Source organism: Danio rerio, chromosome 13, assembly GCF_052040795.2.
Source record: "Danio rerio strain M-AB ecotype USA chromosome 13, GRCz13ab, whole genome shotgun sequence".
Lineage (NCBI taxonomy): Eukaryota > Metazoa > Chordata > Actinopteri > Cypriniformes > Danionidae > Danio > Danio rerio.
This window is the reverse complement of record NC_141033.1, coordinates 31,190,084-31,203,144: the sequence shown is the minus strand read 5'-3', so window position 1 is coordinate 31,203,144 and position 13,061 is coordinate 31,190,084. Positions and strand designations below refer to the sequence as shown.

The following is a 13,061-nucleotide window of genomic DNA, read 5'->3' as shown; positions in this document are numbered from 1 at the left end:
AATCACCTGCAGTCTTATTATCATAAAACTAGCTTTCCTACATGCAGGACCTCTCTTAATCTCTATGTGCAAACAGCAAAAAGACGGATCATTTGTACACTTATTTGTAGTGTTGCATGACTTAAAAGCGCAGTGGGTGTTTGTCTTCAGAAGCAGTTTTTGTTGTGCTGGTTGAAAGTCTATTCACAGTCTAATAGTACAACAAAACACAAGTAAACAGCGCTATTCCACCTAGTCTCTCCCTATATTGTTTACCATGCAACTCTAAATATTCACTCTGACATAGCATGTCAGTTTGGCTTGCACCCCTGCGGACAAGCACTAGTCGCTTTTACACATGAGAGAGGATTCTTTTGCTGTTCTAGGAGGCGTGGCTCTAGACGGCAGGGGAGGGACTGTGATTCAGAGATGTATGCTAAGCTGTTAGCATTGTGAAATCACCTACTGCACCTTTAAGGGGGCCACAATCTCTGATCATACATTTTTCTTGATGCTTGAAAACCCTTTATCAATATATATATATATGTGTGTGTGTGTGTGTGTATAGTTGAAACCAGAAGTTTACATACATTCTAAAAAAAGGAACAAAGATCATACTACTTTACTATTTTTAGGTCCATTAGGATTACCGTACCTAAATGATTTACATTTGCTAAATACCAGAGTAATGAAATTTTTTATTAATTTCTAGACAGTCAAAAGTTTACATCCATTTCCTTGGTTTTTTTTTTTTTTTTTTAACTTTTAGCTTTTAAACTGTTTAACTTTGCTCAAATGTTTTGGGTATCCTTCCACAAGCTTCTCACAATAGTTTGAAGAAATTTTGGCCCATTCCTCCTGACAGAATTGGTGTAACCGGGTGAGATTTGTTGTCTGTCTTGCTCGCACAAGCTTTTTTAACTCTGCCCACAAATTTTCTATAGGATTGAGATAAGGGCTTTGTGATGGCCACTCCAAAACATTCACTCTGTTGTCCTTAAAGCACATTTTAACTAATTTGGCAGTATGCTTCAGGTCATGGTCTGTTTGGAAGAGCCATTTGTGGCCAAGTTTTAATTTCCTGGCTGATGTCTCGAGATGTTGCTTCAGTATTTCTACATGATGTTCTTTCTTTATGATGGCATCTATGCTATGAAGTGAAACAGTCCTTTCTGCAGCAAAACAGCCCCACAACATGATGCTGCCGCCCGATACTTCACAGTTGAGATGGTGTTCCTAGGCTTGTAAGCTTTCCTCTCTTTTCTCCAAATGTAACGCTGGTCATTATGGCCAAACAGTTCAATCTTAGTTCCATTAGACCACAGGCCATGTCTCCAAAAATTATTATTTTCCCAGTGCAATTTAGCTAATTGTAATCAGGCTTTTTGTTGATTCTGGCTTAATTTTCCCATGTTGTCACAAAAGGAAGCAGTGTGTTTGAGGTTTTCCTTAAATACTAGTTTACAGTTTACCTCCAATTAACTCAAATGTTGTCAATTAGCCAATCAGCAACTTCCAAAACCTTGACACTTTATCATCTGAGCTTTTTCAGAGGCACAATAATCTTATTGAATGTAAACTTGACTTTCAAGAAAAGTTATAACAATTTCTCAAATCTCTCTTATTCTGCTATTAAGCATAACAGAAACATCAACAGAAACTTTATAATCCTAACTTGCTTAAAAGAGAAAAAGTTTAGTCACATTTGACCTTTTTAAAACGATTATGTGCCTTTCTTTACAGTCTATGTAAACTTCTGTTTTTGTGTGTGTGTGTGTGTGTGTGTGTGTGTGTGGAGAGAGAGAGAGATAGACCACAAAATAAAACCCATCCAGTCAAAGTTGTCAAACAGTTTTAATATAGCAATTTCCATCTGCATCTTATATATATATATATATAATAATGTATATTTAATCTGATATAGCATTGTCTGGTTTGTAGTATGTAAGCATACAATAGTACTCTCTGATTTATGACTGTACAGTATCTCTACACATTCAAGATTGAAAATAGCAGCAGTGTATGACAGACTCAAACCGCATGTTAGAGCACCACATTTTTAAAGACGTCTCCCCTTTTCTAAGGCAGGCGATCCAACATTAAAACGCTGATCTGATCTGTAGGACATCACCGAATGCTGAAGTGAAATGACTTTAACACAGTGTGAAAAACTGAAACGTGCAATCAACGACAAGAACAGGAATACTGCTGACCGAAACTTTTGTTAATGTTTAAAAAACAATCCCTACACTTCACATCTCAAGCAAGGCATTTTAAACTGTAGTTAAATTAGTCTAACAAACATACTCTACCTCTCAGCCTCTTATTAAGTTTGGCTAGTTTACTTGTTCGGATATTTCGTTCTACCTGTGAGCACATTAATTGGTCATGATTGTCCCTGCATAGCTGTTGCACTATTGCACTGAGAGGTTGCTACATAAACACTTGAGACGTGAATGTCCTGATATCCAGCGGCGTTTACGTTACTGACTGAAGCGCCATAGGAGGTTCTGAAAAAAAAAAATACAAACAAAATGGTCAGCGGATAAAAACATCAGCCAGAGAATCGTTCCCCTTTTGTATTAAGAGTGCTAATGTAATCTTGGCGTGATAAACCCAAAATAAATATATTATTATTTTCCTTTTTCATTTTAAAATCTAGAAATCTTTACATGTAGCTCTTTTAACCAAAACACTGGGTCTCATTCACTAGGGAACCTATGAATTCACAAGTGTACGCACATTAATTTGTCATAACTGAATTTCCTTTGTTAGTAATGTGCATTAAATATGACCTCCACATTCCCTGATCCAAGTGGGCACCTTGATGTCAAAATGACGTCAAAATGCAAATCCATTTGATGCCATTTGGCTATATTGCTGTATTGACACAATGTGCGCTTTCTGTAATTTACAAAGTGAAACTGTACATTTATTTTGGTTCTGTACCTACACAAAAGTATTATGGAGTTTCTTTAGCACATTTGTGATTGACTATTAAATCCAATTTTTCTTTGTTTTGGGAAAATGTGTTATTTGATTTTATTGATTCAGACAATAATAGTGAAAAAATGATCTACTTCATAAATCTTTTACTTTTACTTGCTAAATACCACATCCATAAAGCAAATTCTCCAATAATAAACCACTTTTTTAAGGTATTCATAAAAGAATAGAAATGATATTTTCAAACACTCTGGTTAAGGAAACACTAAGGTTAGGACAACATTACCTTGTCATGCCCTATTTGAAATTCCCCTGCAACAACATTTTGAATTACTTGCACTCTTAATATATAATTTTTATTTTAAGCTTTACTTTATATATTTTTTTTGTTTAACTTAATGTTTTTTATTTTTATTTGATGAATATTGTGCTGGTTACTTATAATTATTATTTTTTATTTATTTCAACTTTTTTTCCTGCTTTATCCCCGTGGCTTCCTCCATGTTCCTTCTATAGTTCACAATGTTTTGTTATGTTGTAATAAATACTGACCATTTACTGGTAAATAAATTTTAAAATTGTCTATACTGCTGTAAAAACAACATCAAAGTGACATGTATAATAGGCGTAAAAAACATAAAAAAAACACTTGACATTGATTTTTGAATAAACTGACATGTAATATTGGTAAAATAATACGTAAAAAAGTATTAGAGTCCTGTAATCGATTTTGGATGCGTTTTGACATGAATCTTAGATGCTAATTTGATGTAGTTTATCGTCTACTTGCGACAAACTACATCAAATTAAGTTGTTTACATGCAATGTAGGTATACAAACTCAATGTAAATTTGTCATTTGAAATTGAAGCTTTTAAATGAATAAAACATGTCTCATAATACTGCTTGTTTCATTATTTTGGTGGTCAAAAGGGCATCAGTGTGCAGAAATCCAATGGACATGAACGTTTTGACATCAATTGTTTGCGTTATAGAATTTTTTTTTTTTTTAAGATGACAGCTAAGATAAAACATATATATTTTTCTCAGTATGGAAGGCAATCGGGGACAGAAGTCTTAAAACTTAAACTTCCAGATAATCATGTTAAGGCAGCCATTTCGAACCTGTCTCTTTATATGCGTAAATACTGTTTGAGCATGCCGTTTTTTTGGAAGGTGATAAAATGTTTTATATTTGCGTTTGCACATTTGCATATATTTTTCAAAACAAAACGAAGTTGGCATACTTATGAAACCAAAATACCATTTAATCCCAACCACAACAGCGAATGAAATGGCGGTATTTAAGACTATATATCCATATGCGACATGATTGTACATTGGGATATATGAATTAAAAATCATCAACTCAAAACTGTATATTTGTACCCAAGAAATGTTCAAAATCACCAACTTAACATGGTCACTGAATTTTACATAGGAATGTATAATAAAGAAAAGTTTTTGGTGAATAAATTTAGGGTATATGCACAGCTAGTGTTTCTTCCCATACCAATAAACTTCAGGTGAACAGTTAATGTGACTTTTTTAATTTGACAAGTTTCCTTCTACAGCAGCGATGTTGTAATGTAATTAAAATACAATCAGTTAAATAGAATTCAGCATTCATTTAGCTGCTCAAGCATAAAACGAGATGAAAACCCGTTTACACATACGAGCCGTCATGATCAGCAGGCTAGCGCAGAAACTCTATTGAAAATACTGGGGTAACATCAATGTTCATATTTTCAAGACATGGCAGGGGAAATGAAATTTAATGCAGTGCTTCTGGTACATTCTGAGACCCCTTTTATATTGTACATCTATCTTTCTTATAAATAAATTTTTAAAGAAAACAGACCTTAAACGTGTCAATTTTGTAACGGCATACAGTTCACCGGAAGCATTTGGTAACTGAAAAATGAAAAGTCCTTCAGCAAACTTCTGCATTTACCCTATTATCGGTGTATGTTCATGGACAAATTTGTGTGTGCGCACACTTAGTGAATAAGACCCATGAAGACCCTACACAAATACACTTTTTTCTAAAAATCCTAAACAATAAGATATAAGAGCAAATAAGGAATCTGAAGATGAGATATAAGTTACGGTGTAAGTTCCTGAAACAGTCCTCAACATGTTTCTTTGAGGTTCTTAATGCAGCTAACAACTATCTATAGAAAGGTAGTTGTGACGTACAAAATGCTTCTTTTAAAAATGAAGTTACATGATTACAACTAAAAAATGTAAAATGTATCGTTAATAAAGAGTGGTCCGACATACATAAAAATGGAACCAGTCATGACACGAATACTCTAATCACCTTAAAATAGGTGACGCTGTACCTCAGCACAATCAGGATTGACATAAAAAAATCTCTCTCTATATATATATATAGTTGAAAAAGGCCCTCATATGTAAACACATTTGATTTCTTTGTACTGCGATCGCTGCACGTTGCACATCTGGACAGAAGAAATCTCTGAAATCCATGTTGGTGTTATTTGGCACAGTTCAGACAAACGCTTTTTCGCCAGCTTATGCGTTTCCTGTCCAAGGCTGCGGTTTCATTTGTTTTCTTTTGACCCAATATTATTTGCCAAATGTCTTTGGTCATGAGGTCTCCAGTTTCAAGAAAAAAAAAAACATGGTTACTTATCTCCATCACCTGATCTTTCATCTGTGGCTGCATCTGCTCAGGCGTCCTGGGTGGAATGGAAGATTTTAGAGAGCTCTGTGTGGCCCTCGTTGTTAAAAGTAATCAAGCGCTGTCTAAAGGCACCATTATTTCTTTGTCCTTCTGTTATGGTCGTGTCTGCTCGAGGTGTGGCGTGGGTCGTCTCCTTGCTCCTTCGTAGTGTGTATTTCAAGTGTGTCCTTCCTCGATCGAGTGAGCGAGAATGATTTGGTGGTCCCTGACTGATCCGCTGCCTACAAAAGGTGTTAAGGTCATTAGTGCATGCATTGTGGGATGTGTGGCCCTTCACGCTGTACGTTCCCCTTTGAATTGGAGCGTGATGAGAGGACTCGTATGAAGCTGCCCAGCGCCTCTCACTCACTCTGTGGAAAGAGGCATCTCTCTCTCTCTTTCGCAGAGGGTGCTTAAACTACCCCGTCGTTGTGGGCAGTGTGGTTGGGTTTGTGTGAGTTGGTGGTCAAAAGTGTGGCCGATTCTTCCAATGGTCCGTCCTGGTGCTCGGTGAAGGTCAGTTCGATCTTGGTGAACTCACTGTCTGTGGATTGAGGTGTTTTGTCCATGCGAGATGCCATCAGGGCATTCTGGTATTGCTGGCGGGTCACCTGAAAAATGGAGATTTAGAATCAATCAGCCGTTTTGGACATTTTAGTGCTTTTAAAAGGTTAACTTTCTTCTTGCTTTAAACACTTTTTTGGAAAGTGGAGCTTTGATAATTTTCTCACTTAAAGCTTGCCTCTACACTGGGTACTATGACCAACAGAAGAGTCAGGCTTGAAATAGCAAACTGACCAAAACTTTTTTTGAAATTTTTGAGCAAGATGCTAATGTTTTAATCCGATTCAATGATTTATGAGTCATGAGTTTAATTGTTTCTTTAAGTTTTTCTGCTCATTTATACTGCAAAATGTTTAAATGATCTGCACTAAAAAATAATAAAAGTACCCTCTGGACCGAAATTAAAAATCCTAGATGACCCTGGCTTTGTATACAAAATGTAAAAAATAAATAAAAACGTGACATTTCAGACCCCTTCAAGCAGGGACCACTACAATGCTAAAAATATATACTAATAACATTTATAAAGATTTTTGTAACTTTGTTTAAAAAAAATAATACACCCTACAATAAGCATCTCGTCCTTCTTTCATATTTATTTTGCTAGTTTTCCTCACTGTCTATAAATACAAGAATCGTCTTTAAGGCATTGTTAATTTGTGCTTAAATTTTAGGAGTCTTGTGAAGTCTTGCATCCTATTATAAACAGCAAGTGTTGAGGAAAGCACATAAAGTATGAGGAGACAGCATAGACGCCTTAAACAAATATTTTGAGCAGATGCCCCTTGGATGATGTTTAGGGACAATAAAATCGTTATGAATTTACTTTTGTGAATGAAGCAATTCGGTTACTTAATAAATGTAGTTAATCAATGGATTGTTCAATCATTCATTCGTTTTCTTTTCAGCTTAGTCCCTTAATTATTCCGGAGTCGCCACGGTGGAATGAACCGCCAACTCATCCTGCATATGTTTTACGCAGCGGATGCCCTTCCAGCCGCAACCCATCTCTGGGAAACATCCATACACACTCATTCACACTCATACACTATAGGCAATTTAGCTTCCTCAATTCAACCTGTACCGCATGTCTTTGGACTGTGGGGGAAACCGAAGCACCCAGAGGAAACCCACGCGAACGCAGGGAGAACATGGCACAGAAATGCCAACTGACCCAGAAAGGGCTTGAACCAGCGACCTTCTTGCTGTGAGGCGATTGTGCTACCCACTGCCCACCGTGACACCACTATTATTTATTATTTAATTTATTATTACGGTTATATTTAAATAGTTATTTTGGTGTGTACCTGATGTTAAGTGTTGGTGTTTATTGTGTTGTGTGTGTCATTCTCGTTATATGTGAACAACCACCATGTCAGAATGAATTGCCCTAAGTGGAAACTATTGGCTAAGCAACAATAAATAGACCGACAGCCCTTCAGAATGTATACTGCTTTAAAGAGGTGAAGAACGTAAAGTGTTTAATCAGCAGCGTGATGTGATTTCTCATTATCTGTACAGTTACTGTTTTTGGTACAAACATTCCTTTAGGCACAAAAGTACATGGTCGTGTAATTTATGACACACTAAGATGACATTCTAGACCTGAGGCACATTCAGCCTTTCAAAGAAACAGTATGAGTTCAGGGGTTGAAGAGATTTTCTTAGGAACAATCTTATCTGTTTTTTTATTTTTCAGTAAAGACAAACTAAAAAAGAATTCAAATTCTTGAAATTAATGTTAAATGTGTTCAAAATGTCATTAAAAAAATCTTAATTTAACGTCTAAATAGTTGTAGATTTCTAACAAAATTATATATTTTAAAACATTAAATAAAACATAGTTATAAAACTATATGACATAAAACGGGCGACGTGGTGGCGCAGTGGGTAGCAGGTTGCCTCACAGCAAAAAGGTCTCTGGTTCAACCATCGGCTGGGTCAGTTGGCATTTCTGTGTGGAGTTTGCATGTTCTCCCTGTGTTCGCGTGAGTCTCCTCTGGGTGCTCCAGTTTCCCCCACAAGTCCAAAGCTGCATAAAACATATGCTGGATAAGTTGGCAGTTCATTCCGTGGTGGTGACCCCAGATTAATAAAGGGACTAAACCAAAAAGAAAACTAATAAATGTATGATATAAAACTGGAACTGCTAAAATATCTGAAATATTTAAACATATCAAACTTGTCTTATTAGATGTTTGTGTTTTAGATAAAAATGTTACAGACTGTAGACAGGGAGAATGAGCCAGAAAGACCTACAGACATCTTGCCAAATGAAGTCTATCATTTCCTGCCAGTTAATTATCTTATAATGGTTTATGTTGTTAAATGAGCACATCTCACACGCTTCCAGATCCATTCAAAAACTTGACCAGGATGTGATTGGTGCTTTAAAACAGAATACAATAATAACAAAAAAAATCTAATGATATTGAATTAGTTGTAGCTAAACTTTCATTTTATTCATATGAAAATAATATCGTCACCTTGGAATTCTAAGGTTCTCTCTGCGTTCTGAATGATTTTGAGAGATTGAGCTTCAAAGTAGTTGCATTCCATAGCAGTATGCGTGTAACATTTGTTTTTTTAAATAAAAAGTCTTAAAATGTAAACAAATTATAAAAAACATCTCAATGTAAATAAGTTAAGATTTAATAAGAATATGTCAATAACTGTCAGATAAAACCTTTAAATTCTAAGGTGTCGATATGACATTCTTAAAAGGACGGTTTACACTAGAATAAAGTTTACTCTGCATTTGCTCACCCACAAGTGGTTACAGACATTTCTAAGTTACTTTTATGTGTTGAACCTAAAAGTAGACATTCTGAAGCTTGTTAGAAACCAGTAGTCTAAGCTATGTTTTAATCCACCTATTTTTATGCACATTTTGGATATGCGCTAAAAAAAATGCCAATATGCGCACAAATTTTGAAAATGTGCATATGTGCATAACTGAGTAGTAAACACTTACCGAACAAATTCCAGTATGCGCATTAAAAAAATGTCACGTTATTTTGTTATAAGCGATCATGTGCTGATCAAAATGTGTGTGAATGAACAAACCAGCAGGCTGAGCACATTGTATAACATCTGAAATGCTGTTTTGGCCAGTAATAGTATTATTATATTATTCATTTCCTCTAAAATTGCCAAAAGTGTCAGACATTCTTTTTTTTTTCCATTTTTACTTTTGATATTTGGCGCCAGTTAATCAGGAAGTAACGTTTTTGCTTTTTTGACTACTTAGATGGAAACACAGCTTTATTTGCATGTCTTTTATGTGATATTCCAGTAATGTGCATATATTTATTTCGCATCTTTGGATGGAAACATACATCCATAGTGGATAAAACAAAATCCAAGGCAGTCAATGGCTACAGTTTTCAAACATTCTTCAAAATATCTTTTGTATTCAACAGAAGAATGAAACTCAAAGGCTTCAAACAAGTGGAGGTTAGGTAAATGAGGATCTTTATTGTTGGGTAAGTGATCCCTTTATAAACAAGGTGTTTTCTTAAAGAAATGCACTTAAAAGGTGCACAAAACAAGTTTTGGCATTTGAAAGCCTTAAAACTTGACATCTCTGGTTTTTAAATATTGCTTTGTGCATCTTTAAGAAAACGCTAACAAACTTCTCAAAATTTAGCATATTGTAAATATTAGTGTACCTATGACATTTTTAAAGAGATAGATTACCCAAAAATAAAAAAATGTCCTCACTATTTACTTTATTTTTACTTTATTTTATTAATAAACCTTTAGGAGTTTCTTTTTCTGTTGAACAAAAAAAGAAAGATATTTTGAAGAATGCTGGAAACCTCTAACTTTTGACATTCATAGTATGAAAAACAAATACTACGAAAGTCAATGGTTGCAGGTTTCCTGCATTCTTCAAACTATTTCCCACCATGTTCAACAGATGAAAGAAACTTAAACAGGTTTGAAACAAGTAAAAGGTGAGTAAATTATGGCAGAATGTGTATATTTTGGGGGAACTATCCCTTTAAGAAAGACATATTTTAGGAAGATTTTTTTAACTCATGCCTAGATGTGCAAACTGAACCGTGAGCAGCATTCAGACCTTGATGTAGAGCAGGTCAGAGACAGCTCTCACTGAATAGTCCGGCACATAGACCTGCAGGAAGGAGTTGAGCTGGTTGTTGCTGCTGCCCAGTGTTGGAGTCACGGCCTCCATTCGGTCGCTCCTGTTCAGGGAATCTGAGTGGTTAAGCCCGAACGGCCTTGGAGGTGACTTATTTTCTGTGTAGCAAATAAAGGGTGACATGCAGGTCAGTGGCTGCTGTGACAATAAGCAAAGTGTCATTAATCAATAAACAAATCTTAATGTTGCTCGTCTTTGATGTCGCATTCATTCTTCCATTCCATTTTGGATGCCCTCTCAGTCTTTCTTGAACCGTGCTGTGGAATGCTGGTGTGTTTAGACACCACAGTTGTGGTTAATTCAATCTAAGTGTGACTTAAATCTTCCAATGCTAGAAATCCAGTCCATTTGTTTTGCTGATAAAACAATATAGTTAGAATCCACTGGCTTTTTTTGCATGTTTTGGACTTTTGTCAGTGAGTGACATAATTAATATCAGAACGTCTGCTTAATAACTTAATGCGTAATGCCAGGTGAAGCGTTTTTAATCAAAATAAGATTAGGTTCTCCACTTCTTAAAGAAACAGTTCAAAGGGTGTCTGTGGGGAAGCCGTACAGCAGTCATTACACTGGAATGTATATAATCCCAGGGTCAGATGTCGAACCGGGTGGATTTTTTTTAAATTAAGAAAAATTTACACAAATATTTTTTTTTTGTTGGTTTAAGAACATTTGTTTTTGAATAAGTAACAGTGTGCGCTCATGTTCAAGACAGGTTACTCATTTAAAAAAAAAAAAAGGTTTTAGATTAATTATAGCAATTTTGTGTGTTTTCACCATGTAAATATGAAATACACTCACCGGCCACTTTATTAGGTACACCTGTCCAACTGCTCGTTAATGCAAATTTCTAATCTGCCAATTACATGGCAGGAACATTACATGGTCAAGAAGATCTGCTGCAGTTCAAACCAAGTATCAGAATGGAGAAGAAAGGTGATTTAAGTGACTTTGGATGTGGCATGGTTGTTGGTACCAGACGGGCTGGTCTAAGGATTTCAAAAACTGCTGATCTACTGGGATTTTCACGCACAACAATCTCTTGGGTTTACAGAGAATGGTCCAAAAAAAGAGAAAATATCCAGTAAGCGGCAGTTCTATGGGCACAAATGCCTTGTTAATGCCAAAGAAGAAAGGACAGACTGGTTCCAGCTGACAGAAAGGCAAAAGTAACTCTAATAACCACTTGTTACAACCAAGGTATGCAGAAGAGCATCTACAAATGTACAACACAATAAACCTTGAGCCAGATGGGCTACAGCAGCAGAAGACCACACCGGGTGCCACCCCTGTCAGTTAAGAACAGGAAACTGAGGCTAAAACATACTAAAACATTCTAAAACAAACTAAAAACATTCCCTGGTCTAATGAGTCTTGATTTCAGTTGCAACATTCCGATAATAGAGTCAGAGTTTGGCGTCAACAACATGAAAGAATGGAACCATCTGGCCTTGTATCAATGCTTCAGGCTAGTGGTGGTGATGCAATGGTGTGGAGGATATTTTCTTGCCACGCTTTGGCCTCATTAGTACCAATTGAGCATCGTGTCAACGCCACAGCCAACCTGAGTATTGTTGCTGACGATGTCCATCCCTTTATGACCACAGTGTACCCATCTTCTGATGGCTACTTCCAGCAAGATAACGCACCATGTCATAAAGAGCAAACCATCTCAGACTGGTTTCTTGAACTTGACAATGAGTTCACTGTACTCAAATGGCCTCCACAGCCACCATACCTCTATCCAATAGAGCATCTTTGAGATGTGGTGGAACAGAACATTCGCATCATGGATATGCAGCAACTGTGTGATGCTATCATGTCAATATGGGCCAAAATCTCTGAGGAATATTTCCAGTATCTTGTTGAATCTATTCCACAGAGGATTAAGTCTGTTTTGAAGTAAGTACTAGTAAGGTGTGCCTAATAAAGTGGCCTGTGCGTGTATATGTTGACCAGTAGGATTCCAGGAAGATTACAGGGTTTTTGTTTAATCCTACAGTAATTGTGTACTGTTTATAATATAAATAGACACATTTGGAAAAGCTAAGAGCGAGCATTTTGCACTGTGGATGTACAGCGATGTGGATGTAAAGCATATATTTCAACCTAAAACTAACTTTACAGAGGTGAAATTTGTTGAATTTGATGAAAACACAAGCCAACAAAAACACAACTACTTCATGGCACCTCTCAACTGACTGGAATGAAGAGCCACTAAATGTCACTGTAGGTGTAGGTGCATTTTAGCACTATTCTGAACCTTGAATATATTGAAAATGTTGTTTTTATCTGTCATTTTCTTTTTCAGCTCCCATTTTTATTATCAAGCCTTTCTCTGCAAAACTGTTAAAAAGTATTCATCAAATTGTTTGATTCTCAAACCATCAGGCGTTCAGAGGAAGAAGTGATGGGTGAAGAAACCATTATCATACCTGGAGATCCTGCCAGTGATTCTGCCCTGCTGACCACGAAGGTTCGAGACAAGGAGAGAGGAACTGGAGAGCAAGAGGACGGAAAAAAGAGAGAGAAGACAAAAGGAAATCATGGCGAGGAAAATACAATTTAAGCAGAATTCCTCCAGGAGACAAAACAGCAATCATTTGCATAATGTGATTGATTAGCGGTAGAGGAGTCAGAAGAATGCATGCTTAAAAAAATCCAATAAGAAATCTGAGAGCAAAGAGTGTCCTGCACAATTAGGTAGAAAGACTTATGA

The 13,061-nt window shown here is 36.2% G+C and overlaps 1 protein-coding gene across 2 annotated transcripts in view; it reads right to left on the bottom strand.

Moving 5' to 3' along the window:
- Window positions 1-1,814: 1,814 nt before the first annotated feature.
- The window catches only part of cnnm2a (cyclin and CBS domain divalent metal cation transport mediator 2a), a 29,428-nt gene continuing 18,181 nt past the window's right edge, over window positions 1,815-13,061 (bottom strand). The window contains exons 6-9 of one of the 2 annotated variants that reach the window (XR_015505151.1): window positions 12,778-12,840; window positions 10,262-10,440; window positions 5,593-6,224; window positions 1,815-2,489 (exon numbers count right to left, since the gene is read on the bottom strand). Coding sequence is in view for 1 of the 2 variants with exons in the window: in NM_001144785.1 (NP_001138257.1) it covers window positions 6,027-6,224; window positions 10,262-10,440; window positions 12,778-12,840 (440 nt within the window). In the remaining variant the exon portion in view is untranslated. 2 annotated transcript variants of the gene reach the window in all.